This window comes from Larimichthys crocea, chromosome X (genome assembly GCF_000972845.2).
Source record: "Larimichthys crocea isolate SSNF chromosome X, L_crocea_2.0, whole genome shotgun sequence".
Lineage (NCBI taxonomy): Eukaryota > Metazoa > Chordata > Actinopteri > Sciaenidae > Larimichthys > Larimichthys crocea.
The window spans coordinates 13,188,734-13,206,840 of NC_040020.1; the positions used below are offsets into that span (position 1 = coordinate 13,188,734).

Here is an 18,107-nt window from a genome sequence, read left to right on the forward strand (position 1 = left end):
TTAAAGTGCCAGGTTATACCTGGAACTATGTAAGACATGTTTGAAGTGTGGTAATCATTAAATGTGGTGACATTTCAAGAGATTCTCACCTGGATAATATTCAAACGGTTGATTTCACATGAATAGTGACAAAGGTGCCTGTGTCAGAAAAATTGTAGGTGACAGGTGTAAAATTGGAAGGTGACAGAAATGGTCAAACACACACTTGAATCTTATGTCAGAAAGGTATGGGTGAGGAGCGGAGTTTCCAAAGCTGTTCAACCATCCAACAAGCAGTTCTGATAAAGCAAACTGGCCACTATAAGTTTCTACTAGTTGACTTTCTTCTCTCTGGGTACTCCGGCTTCCTCCCACAGTCCAAAGACTTTGTCTCTATGTACCCTGTGATGAGCTGGCGACTTGTCCCGCCTTTTACCCAAAGTCAGGTTACGGTAAACGGTTACAGATAATGGATGGATAGTTGCCTGTCAACCTCATGGTCTAGACAAGACAACATAATCCAAGAAAAATGCAACCTGTGGTCTTTCTTCTTTTTGTACAGAAGCAAGAAATAAAATGTTAATTTGTAAACTTGTTACCTTCAGACAGAGCAAGGCTAACATTTTCCCTTGTTTCAAGTCTTTATGCTCAGCTAAGCTAACTGCTGTTTGCTTGCCAGAGTCAGTCATATTAATCTCACTTAACTTTTGCCAACAAAGCAACTATCGCTTTAGGAATATAAAAATCGTTTACACTGGGGTGGCTAATTCTTGAAAAGCTAACAGCTTTTCAACAGTAAAGGTCAATCAGGCATTCCTTTGATGGATTGTACCTCCCTACCTGTGTTTGTGTACTACTTCTGCACCACCCTATGGTGGATTTGAATACAATGAAATTGCTGACAAAGCTTTTTTTGCCTTTTGCTGTTGTTATACTCCCCAAAGTGATGATTGCCCATCAATGAGGAGGTGCAGAATATGTAAATGCTTCCAGTATCCTGCACAAACTCAGCGTAGCTTCATACGTCTTATTCACTCGGAGGCCGCACAGGTGCTAAATCATCGATGGCAGTTCAAATTACATTGAATAGCGCACGGGGCGCCTGCTGTGCATCACCTGGCAATTTTTTTATACTCATATTCATTTTTAATTTGCCTACAAGAGCAAATAAACACATCATTTTTGTTTTAAGGAAGTCCAGACTGACGTGTCAGAGCCAAAGAGAACCGCAGTAATATGAATATTTTATTTCTGTGCAATAAATACAAGCCGTGTGAGTGCGGAAACAAAGCCTACAGGGAACCTGAACTTAATAAAACTAAGTGAGAACAGTTCAGTCAAACTGTTCCCACTTAGGTGAACACCTGCAGAAGCGCTGATGTGCACCAGCAGCCGCGGTGAATGTTGCTCGCAAGGGAGAAAAACCCTGACACAGCTTTAAGGATTAAGGAAGTAGAGCAGAATATCTGGAGACATGCAATTAGTAGTGCAGTGGCTCTGGCAGTGGGGCCACTAAAACTTAATTTTTTCACGTGTACTTGCCTTTGCATAGAATGAGAGACAGGCTGACTGGGCTGGAAGAAGGATCCAGCAGGTTGTAGCACAATCACATTTTCCCTCTTCCCAATACCAAGACCAAAATGTAAAACTACTTAGCAATAGAAGCAATTCAAATAACTCAACATTTTACTTTCTCCCACAATACTGTCTTGTTTGGTAACATAGTAGTAAACGCATTGACATATTGTGTAAAGTTGATACTGTGAGCGTTATGTTAGCTGTTGGGATGGCAGGGTAGAAGCTGGGCTTTAAAAGCAGGAGCCGTGCTGAACAAACCAGGTGTTCATTTCACCCACACTGATGACATGTTAACAAAGGCAGACATTTCTCCACATAAAACGCTGTGCACCTGAGGGAAAACATGATCCTGACAGTTATTTCTGCAGGAAACTGGCAGCCTTATATAGCCTGCTACTGGCAACGACCTGGACCCCTTCCACAGTGTAGGGAAATCAGCCCCTCACCTGACAGTAAAACACAGAACACAACAAAATACCTTGAAATACATCTGTGCTATTTAACTGGCAATCAGTCTGCATGATTTTACTTTATGTTACACATTACAAAGGACTCATAGAAGTCCTAATGAGCAGATTAAATTACACCACCCCCTTACACTAATTAGCACATGGTATCTCCTGGAAGCTTTAAATTAGTGCTTTGTTGCCCGGGGGACTGTTTTAGCCCTAAACCCTGGAGAGGTGACACAAAAGAGGTGAGGGACCTTGAAGACCTTGAAATATTACACAATCAAGCAACATTTCACATTTTCCATTTCATCATTTTTGGTTTAGATTTTCCACAATGAGCACATTATGTTGAAACTAGCCAAACTGAATGCATGTTTATTTTACATGGTCAGCCTTCAATCGCTCTCAGCTGAGAGGCAACATCTCTCTGGTTTGTCTAATTTTTGTGTCTCAACTGAATTGTGTACGCATCGCACTACCAAATATAAGTGCCACCAAATACTACTAATGAAGACCTTCGTTAAATTAGCAAACTGTTCCTTATTTACATGTCCAGCAGTTACAGTGCAACATTATTATTCATTTGTCCACCTGGTGAATCTAAATCAAATATTCACTCTTTTTTTAAGCTCTTTTAAGCTTTTAAGTTTTTGTTTTTTTTACCAAATCCTAAATAAAATCCAGAAATATCTCTCTTTAATTGCTAAATGCTTTCCAATCTGTCCACCACCTAGTCACTACTAACTACCTGTCTGCTGTCTGCTGCTGAGCAGGTGGAATAGCTCCATTGGATTTAAGACATTTTTCACAAAAACAGCTGCCTGCTGCATTTGAAAAAGATCCTATAATTGGTGAGGGTGAAGCAAAGCGAAGTTGTAGACTGTAAGACCAAAACAATGAGCTGAAAGATGCTTTGAAGCTCTGCAGAGTTGAGACTGAGTCGGTTATGATTCACCATGGATTCATTATGCCTAGGAACATTTGAACCTTATTATAAAAATGTATTTTCTTTACATAAAAAATTACACAAGGAGTATCAGCAAACAAAAATCTAAGGGATTAAAATTGCAAAATCAGTCCTTTTCAGAGTGATGCATTATCATGTTGGTTATAAATAAGGATGCTTTATATTTAATAATCTCATTACATACATAAAACTTACAATCTGTTATATAAATGTACTGAAACAAAGAAAAGAGACAATATTTACCTCTGAAATGCAGTGTAGTAATATAAAATGGCATGCAATAGAAATACTGAAAACACTGAACTTACACTGCAGTGGAATTAATGTTAAACAGAACAAACAATGGCTCATGATTATCATGCATTTTATTGGAAATGAGACAAACAATACACAGGTATTGCAAGGTCAACATTTAACCTAACATCATTACAAAGAAAAAAAAAACTTCATACAAAACATCCAAACCAAAAAAAAATAGTCTCCAAATGCTCAAACAGAATCAAAGACAAAATGCAATTATTAATCTTTATTAAAGTTGTTTTGGCTAAAATTTTTTCAACAGTTCTGATCAGGTTACATTCATGTGTAAACATTGGTATGAGGCAAGACATTGGAAAACCCACAGTCATTACAGTGTCCACTCCCCATTGCATCGTTGACAGTAAAATACAGCTGCAGGACTCGGAGGTAGCTCCCGTCTATGCTGGTTCAAACGCAACATTTTGTTTGTGATCAGAAAATCATTTGACAAAGCGCTCATCTACAGGCAGCTGGCTTTCACCTGCTTTGTTTTTGGTCGAGGACATTTAAATGATAAAGGAGCATCGTGGGGCACATGTCCTGGTCCCTCTGAGATGAATATTAACATATTTAAGCTTTGTAATGTGCAAAAAGGGGGAAAAACTTTCTCCTCACCATCTCCTATACACTAACATCTCTTATCTCCAACTGTAATGATTGTTTGATCCAGGGCACTTGTGACAAAATACATTTGGAAGAGGAAAATCTTTCTGGGAGCTACATTTGATTTTATAGTTTCTATTAATACACATGGCCTATCTTTGATACAATGTTTTCAAATGACATCGCCACAAGAAAGAAAAAAGGCATGGGTGGGACTTTTTGATTTCACTATAATAAACATTTACGTTGGTACATACTGTACACACCCAGTTCTTTCCCCAGCAAATAAGCAACGTGGCCTTTTCTCATGGAAAATCATTTCTGAGAGAGGTTTTGGGATTGCAACAGGCCAACAATATATTTCTTTTTATAAATAAGTCTATGGGAAGATACAAGAACACTTTCACCTCTGCTGAATCCTCCTTTGACACCATTGCACCTTTCTGGTTTGGGTTATTGTATAAGTCTTAGCCTTAATCATAAGCCGACAAGCTTATGATTCAAACAATTTCAAGCCTTGTAATTAAATGGCAAGTTTATCTTTAACATTACACCCTGTTGTTTTTCAGAATAATGGACAATATGAATGAGCTGCAACACAAAAACACAGAAGGGTTACTGTATAATGTCATAGTTTCTTCACTAGCCCACCATAATACTGTAATATTTTCATATTGTATGTTTCATGTCCCAACAACTGCTATTTGGTAGTGTTGGACTTGGAAAGTCCTATCACGAGTCAGTTTGACTGACAGCTGGGGCAGTCTCTTGTGTGAAACTAAACGTTTGTCTAACCTCACACACACTGCTTCCAAGAGCTTCAGGAGTCCGACATAAAGGATTGTTCATGTCCAACATAAGGGATGCATTCTGAATAATGTCCTCTGTATATCAGTTGAAGGATCTAGAGCTCTTCTTAAGGCCCTGGATCTCGCTGTGCCACTTCTGTAGGGTCAGAAGGTCCACAGGATTCAGTGGCCTGTCCTTCAGGCCTGGAGGTTGAGAGTGTGCTGGAGGAAGCTCCAGCTCCAGGGTGCAACACCGATGCCCCCTGCTGTGTCCCGGGGTTGATCTTCTGATCAGTCAGAGGGCTGGTCAGGCCCAGATTGGACAAGGCATCCAGGGTGCCATCTGGGTCCACCATCATGTCAATTACTGTTTGGCACATAACAAAGATTTAAAACGAGTAGCTCCCAACAATACAAAATACAACAATGTGTTTTAGTTCACTAAAAACTCAAGAAAAACATCACATCCATACCGAGCAGTTGTCTTTCCACTCTCTTTAGGTCTTGAATAATGCTTGAAATCTCCTGTTAGAAGAACATGAATAGAGAATCAAGACTGGTGATTAATTGAGTGAAAGTTTGCACACCAAATAAATCAACTCAATTCATCTCTCAGTTGCTGCAGGAATAAGTTTGGAGCCGTGCCGTGTACACTCAGTAATGCTTTACGAGCCCTGTTACTGTATGTGGACAGACATATCACTTCGGGGGTTCACATGAGGCCAGACTGGGTTGAATGCAGAATTTATGACCACAATGAGGTTTTACGCCTTCAACAACAGCTCGTAAGTCTTTTCTTTTTTTCTTCTTCATCAAAACAACCATATTTAGTGGGCTGTGCTCTCCAAAGGGGAACTTTTTAAGGTAATTTAAACGGTATGTGCAATACTGAAGTATCTTTGAGTTGAACCCCCAGACAGCTGTAATACTGTCAGCACTCACTATGATTGCTTCAGTAAGTAATCAGATATCGGGTGGCTGGTTGAACTAAAATGGAGAAATGGAAGGAGTGCAGTTAACACTGTATGGCATTAATCCCATTAAAAAAAAAAAATAAAAAAAAAAGCTAATGGATTACTGCCTTTCAATCACTGTCTTTTGTATTCATTTAATCAAAAAGAATTAATGCCAAAAAAAACATTATGCTGATTTGACTTCCCTGAAATTATTTCTGATGACTGTAATAAAGTGCTTCACATTGAACAAATGCAATGCACTTGTTTATTTACAAGAAATATGATTATGCAGATTTAGGTCCCATAATTTACACTACTTCTGTTTTTATTGAAGTTTTGATCTGTAAGAAGATATATTTGTGCTTTTCCATCCAATTTTCTTCTGCTTATCCAGTGTCGGGTTGCGGTGGCAGCAGGTTTAATAGTCCAGACGTCCTCCTCCCCAGCAACACATTACAGCTCCTCCTGAGGGGTTCCTGAGGTGTTCCCAGGCTCGATGGACTATATAGTCCCCCCAGCGGGTTCTGGGTCTGCTGGGGAAGTTGGACATGCCCGGAACACCTCCAAAGGGAGGCGCCCAGGGGGCATCCTTATGCCTGAACCACCTCAGATGGCTCCTTTTACACCCATATTTGTGCTTTTAAGTATCAAAAACCATCTAAACACAATTCCTCCTCTCTCCTCTCTTGTGCTTCTCCTTGGAGCGCTGTCAAGAATATGCTGTTTTGTGTTGTGTTTAGTCTCATTAATATTAATGAGTGAATGAGTGACTGTTTTCTGGGTGATGCAAGGCCAGGCCAACTACAGGTAATGGATTGTAGTCTTCCCAGATGGTCGGTAAGGGTGGAACTGCTGGAAGCGTGACTAAGGGCGGTGACTGTATAGTTGTGACATCACAACTGTGACTGGCCAGCCATGGTTAATGCCACATGATCATTCAGGCATGACTTTAAAATGAATAGTGGTTTCCAAACAAAATATATTCTACTGAAATCCTCACCACCTGCATAAAATATCACTAAAAGAGTCAGCCATGCTAGCAGCTCTGTGAGGCAATACTTAAGCACAGTGTTGCGATTGAGCTAAATACTAACAATACCGAGCAAACATGCGCGCGATGTTGAGCAGGTATAATGTTTACCGTGTTCTCCATGCATGTTAACATTTGCTGATTAGTAATAAACTTAAACTACAGCTGAGGCTGATGGGAATGTCATTAGTACTGAAATATAGGACAAAGTGAAATTTACACCTTCTGGCGCTATAGGGCAGGTTGAGGGATCACCAAAGTAATTACTTCATCCTGAGGGGAACATGAATGTCTGAACCAACTTTTATGGCAATCCATCCGTTCAGTGGAGGTATTTCAGTCTGCACCGACATTGCTATCCCTGGAGCCATGCTGTTGGCATGGCTATAAATATTACTGTCTTTGTCTATTTCTTGAGCAGATAAAACAAAGTATGAGAAGAGGACAGGTTCGTCACCTTGTTAGAGCTCTTGAGTAGTAAGGAGTCGTGCTCTGCCTGCAGTTTATTCTCAATCTCTTCCCATTTCCGTTCTTTATCCTTGAAGAGGATCCTGGAAGCCAAGTCGGCACAAAAATAGATGAAAGTAAAATACATGAAAAACAGTTTCATGTATCACACACTGTCTGTGGATTGTAAGAATGATTTAAGGCTTGTCAGCCGTCATCCTATGTGTGATAATAAGTAAGATATGTAGCTTGCTGTCAGTGTAAACCTTTGTGATGTGGCACTCAGATTGTGCTGATTGGCCTAACTCTGACCTAAAACACATGCAGGATTCCTAACTCACTATATAATATGTTATTACTTTGACATTTCCATCCTGCATTTGCCTTTTTCTCAGAATTATATTTACCGCACTGAACAACTTCCTGTTTAGTGATGTATCACAATGCTCACCTGATTTTGCAGGTCGTTTTGTCAACAGACTGACGTATCCGAGAGGAGAGTTGAGTCACAGATGCTAGTAGTAAACTGTCTAGTACCGCCTGATAGGTGATGAATAGAAAAACATCAGTGTTACTCAATGTAGATGGTGAAAATGTTGAGAGAAACTATAAATACCAACCGTTTTAATGCTATAGCTACATTTAACCTAATTATTGCTTTGACTATTTATGCAGTCACAAAAATTGTCTTATTAACTCAGTAATTTGGCTCTTCAGAAGCGCAGTTTGTCTGTTGAGAACTGTTGGCATGTAGGGAGCTCCCTCTAGTGGCACACTTGGCTGACATGTTGATCTGTTTACACAATTGTTCACCAAACTTATTAAACTGCTGTCACCATTAACCAATCACAGAAAGGAAGTGGAATATGAGGTTTGTATAACCCACATTTTGGTGCATTGATGCTTACTCCATATTTGAAATAACGGCATGATTGAGAAAAGCATCTAAAATTCAATCTCTGGAATAGCTCTATGGGATGCACACTGCCTGTATATTTATATTAAATACATACTGAGCGTATTTCATATTGATACAGAGACTCACATCATCCCTATTCCATGTCTGTCTGCGGATGGAGCGGGAGCTCTGTCCACTAGAGCCTCGGGGTCGAAGCTCAACAGGCCGCCCATTGGTTCCCATAATGCTGCTGTGTTCTGTAGGGCCGCCCATGTCCAAGCTGTCATCAAATACACGCTCCTCCAACTAAAACAAAATTAAAGTGCATACAGAAGAAATCAGGTTTTCTTTTTGGTCCATTCTGCATCATTTTACTAAGAGTCTGGATTTCATTACAGATCGGTTGAATCTGGGTAGCAGCAAATAAATGAAAATCCTGATATATTGTATTTGCAGATTAAAAAAAAAAAAATGTGGTTGGCTACCAGAGCTCCTGGATCAGTGGCTGCAGGGCTGACTGAGTCGATCTCTCCTGCCACATCATGAATTTCTCTGGCAAGCATGGCTAGGTCTTTGGCTAGGTCTTGGCTAATCCTGATGAACAAACACAAATATGAAATCATCATCTGATATAGGTCAAGATATTTATTTCTAATACTTCATGCAAGAACATCAAAAGCACTACATGAGCCAAAAGTAAATGTAATAACCATATACCTCTCAGCAGAAGAGGCATGTGTAAACACTGTTACCGTGACTCATCATGGCTCTCATATTGCACTGGATTACCTGCCACCTACGTACCTGGCTATTTCCTCGCTGTGTGCTGTCCAGTCTCTCATATACTCGTCCTGTTCCCTGGAGTGCTGCTTCAAGGCAGCCAGGCCTGTAGGATTAGGAGTTGCTGGGGCTGAACCTCCTAGCTGGGCTACCCGGGTGGAAGGGAATGGTCTTGCGTGACCCTGCTTGGATATGTGACGGTTTGAGCCATACTCATCTTCTGAGGTGGAAGCATAATCCACAGGCACACGGCGCCACCGAGAGCCAGCTAATATCAAGAGAGGATGGAAGTTAAGTTTAGATGGTGCTGAAAATGCACTGTAAACACCACTTTCAGGTTGGTATCCTAAACATGTTAACAAACAGTTGCCACATCCTGCATTCATGTTTCCAGTGACCTCACATATGTCCAATATTCACTATCTTTTACCTCCGTTTTAGCTCTGATTTGGTCTCTACCAACTCCTAAGTAATATCTGGCTAAGTAGCTACTTCATGTTGCATTGTTTACCAACTAGTCATTAACCTTTTATATTCTTTTATCAGTTTTTATCAGAAAGCTTTCACACAAAAAAACAGCTGCCTGCTCTGGCTGGAAACAAGAATGATGAGAACCACATAAGTTAAACAAAACAGTAAATTTGTGTGTCTTACAACCAAATTAGCTGAAAGATGATAAAATGTTCTCAAATGCAGAGCTAAGGGAAACTGCAGTTGGGTGATCCTTTTTGGTGGATGTCACCAATGTATGAAAGGAAATTGTACTATGGAAAACTACTTACATGCAGGTGTGACATGTCCATAGGAGGAGGTGCCTTTATTCTTGTCAGGCAGCTTGGAGGCACTGTTAGCCCTGGCTCTGGGTCCAGACACTGCGGTGACATTAGATCCTCTTAGTCCTTGTCTGATGGCATAATCACCTGCTGCACTGCGCGCCCCCAGACCTCTACTCCTTGTCACAGTGGCCTCTGAGTCACTCTGGGCTGATGGGGAACCCACCCTCGGCCTCCTTGGCTGTGCCAGAGCCTCTATCCTGGACATTCCCCTTCTTGCCATCCCTGTCCTGGATGTGGAACTCGCTGTGGAGGCCTCAGAGGCTACTGACATCCGGTCAAGATCTGCAGGTTCAGTGTCTGATGAGTCTCCAAGCCGGGCTCGCCTCAACAGAGAAGCCCTGGTGGGCCTGGGCTTGGGAACACTGGTGGTTTTATTGGTTGCAGAAGAGGCTGGGGCCTGGGTGATTTTGGCCCGACTTGACTTAGTGCTAGCCCCCACTGTTGTGTTCCCAGTCTGGGCTCTGGTATGTGAGCTTTTAGATTCCTGTGTAGAGGTGGGCTGGGAGTCAGAGAGGAGTGAGTTGGAGTTGACGTCATCATCAGTTAGGTCCAGAGAAGTCCAGGGTCGGCTGGGCTGTGGAGGACCAGATGCCCTGGTCTTGACCCTCCTGTCCTGGGTTTCTCTGGCCCCGGCAGGACCTTTGCTAGATGAGCACAGTACCGTTCTCTCTTTCTGCTGTCCTGCAAGAGTCCGACGTTTCTGGACTACCTTTCTTGCTCCATCAGCCTGGCTTACTGTGCTGGTCGTGTCCACGTCTGACTCTGGTGACATGGAGCCTTCAATGGACTGACTTGGTGGATCACCTTGGTCTGATACAGTTGTCTCTAGAAAGGCTGCCACAGCTTCCGAGTCTTTCTGAATTATGGTACTGTCAATACCAGTCTCCCTACTCTGAGTTCTGCTGCGTGTCGTCCCATCGATACGAGGTATGAGCTCGATGGGTACATTGGAACTTGGTTTCTCCACAGTGAAACTCTCCTGCCTCAACAATGGCTTTCCACTACTTTCCCGAGCCTTCTCCTCTTCCCTTTTCCTCCTCCGTGCCTCCTCCATTCTTTTCTCTCCACTTGTCAGTGGACGAGGGGGAAGTTTGGCCAACACACCTGACTTGCTGGATCTCCCGCCACCACTGTCCTGTGACTTGGCTGGTGAAGAGCGACTTGGGCTACCGCCGTGACTGCCTACTCCTCCAGTGCCATGAGCAGGCCGATTCTTTCCCCTGGCCGTCTTCTCCTCCTGGTTCTCCTTCTCCTGTAGCTCTGTGTCCTGTTTCTCCCCCATATCTACACGCAGGCCTGAACCTGGGGTCCTCCTTCCGAGGACAAACTCCTCGCCAGGCAGCTGGGGAAGGGTTCTCCTCTTACGCTCTGTGTAGCCAGATGAGGCAAAAGAGGCTGAGTGGCTGGACTCACTTATTTCAGCTGAAAAGAGAGAAAAACACGAGTTAAGTAGGTCAGATTAATATGTATTAGGTTAAGCAGATAAATGTGTATTAACTATCAGTGATGGGTGGTATATTAGTAGAACTGATGCATTGGTGTTGTGTTTTTTTTTTGATTCAGTGATTCTGCCAAATGAACCATGAGATGTCATTGTGGTCTTCAAACTTTAATAAACTTACAAATTAGAATTTATAATCAGTAAAATGCACCCATGTCCAATACACAATTTTGCTGGTATGTCTGGTATGATCAGTATCTTATGGTGGTTTATTTTAACTAGCTAGCAGACTTTATATAGATTGATGTGAGTCAACTTGATGTCCCTTTTCTGAGTCTTCTGCTGCTGTTACATTACATTTATTTATTAATGTTGTCTTGTAGCAAAAGTACAGTCTGACAAGGTGAGACCATGACATTGTGTCCCACTGCTAGTTCATCTTTAACGTTGTATGGTAGAAAGATTCATCTCTTGAAATTTAAGAAACCTAAATCAATCCACACATGAACATTGAACTTCAAATAAAGTGACAACCAAAATATTTGTGTCTAGTACCTCTGTCCTCTGTGACCATGATGTGTGTCTCCCCTCCTGATCCCTCAGGGTCTGTCCTAATATGACTTGCAGCCAGAGTAGCCCACTGTGACACCCAGCGTGGACCACCCACCATCAATTCCTCTGGTAGAACCTGAACCGAGACAGCATGAATGATACAAGAGAAAAGATATAGTGCTCTAATACAGCAGCTGCTGTTTTAAGCTAATTAAATTTGCAATGAAAGATGAAACATTTTGTGCTGCTTATTTTTGACAGTCAGTTTAGACTCCAGACAGCTTTTCGTTTGAACTTTTAGTTTTTGCACCTCTGTCTCCATGCGTCCAGGCTTTCCTCTGTCTCCAGTAGTGGTCCTCTGGGAGGTGATCCTCTCTCTTTGGTCAGCACCACCCAGCCTGGACACACACACAGCGTCCTGCTCATCCACACCAAACACCTGCAACATACACCCGTGTCAAAGTGAACAAGCATTAGGCAATCATATATGAAAATTAGTTGTCATGCAATACATTTCATGACATAATCATATGTACTAAGTCTAGAGTAAAGTACTAGTCTAGTCTAAAGTTTCTCACCTTGTCAATCATTTTCCTCGCCTCTTCCTCTTCTTGATCTCCATTCTCCAGCTCAATAGTATAGGTCCCTCTGTCACTATAATCATCCCCGTGGTGATAGCACTCATCACGGCCACTCTGCTGATGTTGTGCTGAGCCACGTTGCCTCTCCACGAATCCACTTGCCACTTTGGAAGTGGAAGACTTGCGACGGCGAGCAGGACTGTCCTCCTCTGCGAAGAGTCCCTCTGGTACGTTAGCACGTCCTTCTCTGATCTTCATCCCTGCGCCGCCCCAAAGTCCCCAGGAGCGTTCCTCCATCGCTGCAGCCCTGCGCTGCTCTCCAAGCGTGTTCTCTGAGTCGCTCTGCGTGCCGTCCTCATGTTTACTGTCTGGCATGGGAGTATAGAAGAGGGTAATGAATCAGAAAGTGAAGCAAGAGACACGGGAAAAGAGAAAAGAGAGGCTTATGTTAAATGAAACTAAATAAACAAGCATGATACACACATCTTACACTAAATACAGACACAGATGCTGCATAAAAGCCTGCGCATACACACCTTTAAGACTCTTCAGTTGTACAGGCACATCACTCTTCACACTTTCCCCGTCATCCTCGGCAACTGCATCTTTCAGAGCCAACGGCAGCTCATTCTGGGCCAGCCAGTCGGCAACTTTGACCTCCGCGGCTACCATGGCTGTCTGAAGTGGACTGAGCTCCTCTCCTACAGGCCTTTTAGGACGTGGCCTTGTCTCTGGTCCCACCTTTGCCACTCGATCTTTGACAGTCACTTTACCTGTTGCCCCAGGGTCAAACTCAATAGTGAATGATGCGTGGCCATGGGTGGGCTCTGCAGCAGAAGCTGCACTGGCATCTTGTTCTCGTGAGGCTGCTTCATCACTCACTTTACCTGCTGAGTGAGTGTCCTTGGTTGGGATCTCAAAGTAGCTGGGCTCCTGATTGGAAACTGTTTGCGGTGCAGACTTTGGGACCTCTGTACTTTTCTTGGTGTCTGTCAGAATTAAAGCAAATATATGTATTTAGCACCACAAAGTCTACTAAATGTGAGGAAAATAGTAATATATTTATAACGACTGAACATGTATAACTGTAACTGAAACAACACAATCCACATAAATTACTGCTTCATCTACATCATGACACACATAAAGTAGTGTTTTTGCAGCATTGTAAATACCTGTTTCAGCCTTTTCTCGCTTCCGATCTGAGCTCTTTTCCTCAGGCCTCCCAGGTTGCTGGTCATCAGCATCTCCATCTCCCCACCAGGCAGGCTGGCCATAGAGGGGTGTGCCTCTGTGCAACACTGCTACATCCCCTGGCAGAAAAAAAAATGTCAGGCTGCATTTACCACAACTAAAACATATCAAACAGCTTAAGAAGTGAAGATCACCATCAGACCAGCTGTTGATTCATACTGGCCACAGCTGGTTGTTAAGTGGGCTGATTTTTATTACTGATTTATCCATCTTTTAACCCCCCATTTTGCTTTTATCAGGACTATTTAAACAACTAATAATGATTTATAATACATTACGTGTAAGCCCATTGTATTTAAAAATGTTTAGTTGTCACCCATGTATTTATCAACTATAACGCCTTACATTAAGCATCTGCTACTGTTGTATAAACAGTTGATAACATAAAATAACAGCTATAATCATGTATGATGCATTGTCTTCATAAGTTTTAATCCCGCCTGTGAATGATTGTTACATGTGTATTACTAAATTAAAGATTTGTTTATAATGTAATTGCATCTTTGCCATTTATTTATCAATACATGCGGTGAAAGGTGCCAAAAGCTGGATGAGAAGCCAAGAACATAACTGTAAATTTACCAGTTATTCATTTGTCACAGAATAAGTTGACAAATAAACACTTTATATGCCCTTATAATTGCTTATGCGTTATGCTATAAACCATATAAGGTGTCACCTTGTTGCAGAACCCAAGATTGTCTGACCAACAGATCACAACTCACAGATCTTCAGTAAAACAGAGAAAAGGAGACACAAGAACTAAAACAAGTCTGCCATTTTGGACTGTTAAATGACTGTAACTGTTGAAGCACTAAAATACTCTTAAACATAACTAACCATCAATATGTTACCCTACGATGCCCGTAAAGTTGTTAGTTTGTGTTAGTGTAACTTGTGTCCTGTGCGTATCGTCTTTAGACATTCTCACCTGATGTCTTATCTTCAGGGGGCCTGGCGGCGGCTCCCTCACATACTGGTGCTGCTGCCGCCGCCTCGGTGGGTTTCACCTCTGGTCTAAACGATTCCGCCTCTGTAGGTTTTTTTTTTTGGTTCAGCTGGAGCTGGCTGCTCAACTTCTCATGCTGACAGAGAAGCAAGAAGAGTTTAGACCAATGTATAGAAGGGCAGCCTGAATTTTGTTTACTGAAATATATAGGAAACATTCACGTCACACGCATAACTCCAGACTATACGTTTTCTTTCTTTTTTGTAATCTCAGCCACAGCATATAATTACAGAGACATTGTGAACATTAGCGCTGAACTTTCATTGTCCTCATTAAGATGAAATCCTATCCTTTCTTCAGCTACATGGACAGTTTGCTGTGATGAAACAGCAGATTCATCAATCTTGAAAAGTAGCATTTTACCCAGTTCAGCAGAACTCCGCTCTCTTTGACAAAAATCCACCTCTCTCTGGGTTTTTCTTTTTTACAAGCTGATAAAAAACTATGTTACGAGGCAGGCATATTTACTCTGCCCATTAACATACGAACTCTGGCTGCTAGTGTCTCATGAGATGCACAATGTGCTGTCTAACCTTGAGTGCCTCCTCTGGAATATGCAGCTCCCCTCGAACCACAGTGAACAGGTTGGTATGTGAGGCAGGTTAAGGTAAAAGACGATGAGCTCTTTTCACAAGGGGGGAAACCTGCACTGATAGCCTTATCTATAATGCAGCAGGCAGAGTGCGGTGAGCATTCACAGCTATTCAAGAACAGATAAAGTTACAGTGTTGTCCACACACACTGACCTTGTGCTGGTGTCACCATGTTTCACAGATATACAAAACCATATTCAAAGGATATCGTAGCCAAACCTCAATTTGTCATCAATTTTCAGTGTGACATAGATTTGCTCCTGTATCCTGACATCGTTGACAAATGTCTGCAAACAAAAACAGAGTGTGATTAAGAACGACAGCAGCACTTATTCTTGAAACAAATATTTCCTTATCCAATAAAATCATAACTCAGTGTAACTTATTTTTACACAGTTTTTTTTTAGAATAAGTCTTGTCTTGTTTGTGTTATGACAGCATTACCCACAGAGAGGTTATGTTTATTTGTCTGTTTTTTTTGTAAGAAGAAAGAGTTTTGTAGAAAACTGTGTTAATACTCATCAAAGTATTACTGACCAGAACAATAACTCATATTGGCAGCAGCACTGGAAATTATATATTTTCATTTGCACTAGGAAAATGCTTGACAAGCCAAAGAAAAAGAACAAATTATTTTTTTACCAATACAGAATAGCTTAGTGCATGACAAGACAAACTTCTTCAGTTTAGATATGCTGAATCATGAACTTTGGCAAATAATAAAGGATCCCGTTAAAGAGTCTTCAAGTCATGCTTTGTATGCTACATGTTGGACAATCACTGGATTCCATAATAGTTGTGATATCATAAAATCATCTCAAACACACGTGTTAAATTCAGATTGGTGACTTTCCCATATCAGCACATGAATGTGAAAACTAGATACATCATTCTGCACAGTAAAGATTAAAAAAGGACAATACAATTAACAAAACACATTTTTTTGAGTGGGGACTGTTTAATTCATGTTGTAATAACATATATCTCCATATCAGAGGTCGTGTCTTTTCTAAGCAGTAAATAGACAGCACGACTAGTGGATAAATAACACTCACCCCATTTAAGCTGCCCAGGTCTTTCACTTTATGTTCGTCTGCGTTCGGCTCATAGTTGATGACAGCGTGTTGTTTGTCCACGCTGCGGGACTAAATCACACAAAATCCAGTCAATCACTGTAATCCAGGCTAATCTCAGTGCTTCAGATAATAATCCGTCCACATGAAGAATGACAGCTGAGAGCTTGTGCCCGGAGGAGTTACAGCACTGTACCTGCAGCATGAGCTCGCAGTCGTCCCTCCCCACAAAGATCATCTCCCTGGGGAGACGATGCCGCGTCCCCCCGCCGCTCACCAGGAACCAGGAAGTCAGACTCATCTCTGCCTCACTCGCTGACCTTTAACCCTTAACGCATCCTGCTGAAGACAGGGACAGTGTTAGATTGCAGTTATCTGCGTGTCCATCTATGAGTCCAATTATGAGTCATGCTGTGAAAGATAACTTCTTACAGAGATAACAAGCGTAAATGAGACATGCTGCTTCTGCAATTACAGATAGAAAATGACTTGAACATCTGTGTATGACTGTGTGTGTGTGTCATATGCACAGTAGCTATTTAAGGTATCGCCTGAGGACAATGACATGCTGATGTCTCCTTGGAGCGCAGCAAACAACATGAAAGAGGAGCTATAAGTGTAAAAATCCACTAACAGCTTAAAGAATCTGAAGCATCCTAATGAACTCTCAAATTGAATTGCTCAGCAGAGTCGCCCGGTCACTGAATCCAGCGCCACACCACTGAAAAATAGAGAGGGAGGAAATGAGAATGACTTGGGGGGAATTATGAGACACACATCCAGAAAGACAGAGATAATGATACATGTTCATTAGGACAGATAATTTCATTGGATGCTGTGCAGAAAATCACACACACAGGCCAGAGAGAAGCAGGAAGTCAGAGAAACAGACAGAGCAATGTGTTTTTTTTTCTCCCCCATGATGCTCTCATATGATTTCCATGCAGTTGTCAGATTTCCCATGCACATGAAGCAGCACAACAGCTCTTATTCACTGAGACCAACAGCCTGTTCCTCCCTCTGCAGGAGCATCATCAGCACGCAGGCCTTTGCTGACTCACGCTCTTGAACGAACCATAGGTGAATTGGTTGGATTTAATTACGCACACTTTGTCATATCTGGGGCTCCTGTTTATGCATCAACTCAACCCCAATGGGACATGACAGCCAACCCCCCCACCACCACCCCCACTCCACTCACCCATCCCGTCTCTCCCTGTGGAAGAATAGACTGGTTAACCCTTTCAGTGGCCTGGCTTTAAAAACTGGCCCAGATTTCCCTTTTTAGACGCTTGATCACACACGGCTCAGTCCACTCTCGGATATAAATCTCCTCCGCACATGATAACACACCGAGTGCGCTTGCAAAACGATGGGTTATAGTCGGCCAATGACAGAGCCTGAAAATTAGCCCTGTTAGGCCATGTCTCGGTCCAGCGTTTATCACAGAGCCGTTGGATCATGACACCAAGCCGGAGAGGTATATTCAGCTCATATAATCTAACATTATCAAATAATATGCACATCATGGTTTAAATAAATGTATAGCTACAGTGTTGGCTCCAGTGTGGGTGTTTATTCCCGACATGTCATCTGAAGCGTTATTGATCCTTAACGCTCAGGTTATCTCTCTTCTTTACGCACGCTCTTTAAAGCCGAACAGAGGCTCATTTAGACAGATTTACAGCTTTCACGTGTTATTGTGAATCCGGTTACGGAAGGCTGTGTGCTCATGTGCAGCAAAGGCTCTGCCGTTATGGACGACACATATAGGTTTTGTCGCACAAACACAGCGATGCTCATTTCACCGCCTCCCATCCTCAGCGCGGCACAAGACACCAAGCTGGGCCTTATATAGCGCACATAAACAGAGGAACATAAATGTCACTCACCAGGTGCTTCTATCAGCATCCGATATGTGGCCGATTATGTACGAAGGTGCTGCTGCTGCTGCTGCTGGTGGTGGTGCTGCTCCTGCTCCTGCCCAGCC

General features: G+C 42.2%; 1 protein-coding gene and 1 long non-coding RNA gene across 7 annotated transcripts in view; one reads left to right on the forward strand and one right to left on the reverse strand.

Annotated features, from left to right (window-relative positions):
- Positions 1-5,726, forward strand: part of LOC113746708 (uncharacterized) — a 23,009-nt gene extending 17,283 nt beyond the window's left edge. For both annotated transcript variants that reach the window (XR_003463062.1, XR_003463063.1), the window contains one exon: positions 5,284-5,726. This is a non-coding gene — a long non-coding RNA (uncharacterized LOC113746708). The remainder of the gene's footprint in view (positions 1-5,283) is intronic.
- On the reverse strand, positions 3,324-18,107 carry cep170ab (centrosomal protein 170Ab). Of its 5 annotated transcripts, XM_019260116.2 has the most exons (21): positions 18,010-18,107; positions 16,752-16,838; positions 16,314-16,456; positions 16,100-16,189; positions 15,253-15,331; positions 14,985-15,043; positions 14,374-14,527; positions 13,364-13,501; positions 13,076-13,177; positions 12,725-12,961; positions 12,186-12,556; positions 11,918-12,046; positions 11,611-11,743; positions 9,561-11,036; positions 8,803-9,046; positions 8,484-8,592; positions 8,146-8,304; positions 7,552-7,640; positions 7,111-7,204; positions 5,141-5,192; positions 3,324-5,034 (listed from the first exon to the last, which is right to left on the reverse strand). In XM_019260116.2, the coding sequence occupies exons 3-21, from the start codon at positions 16,416-16,418 to the stop codon at positions 4,796-4,798; spliced, it is 4,059 nt and encodes a 1,352-aa protein (XP_019115661.2). In that variant the 5' UTR covers positions 16,419-16,456; positions 16,752-16,838; positions 18,010-18,107; the 3' UTR covers positions 3,324-4,795. The 5 variants fall into 5 exon arrangements, with proteins under 5 accessions (XP_019115661.2, XP_019115656.2, XP_019115657.2 ...); XM_019260111.2 differs by having other exon boundaries at positions 12,725-13,177; XM_019260112.2 differs by having other exon boundaries at positions 12,725-13,177; positions 16,314-16,459.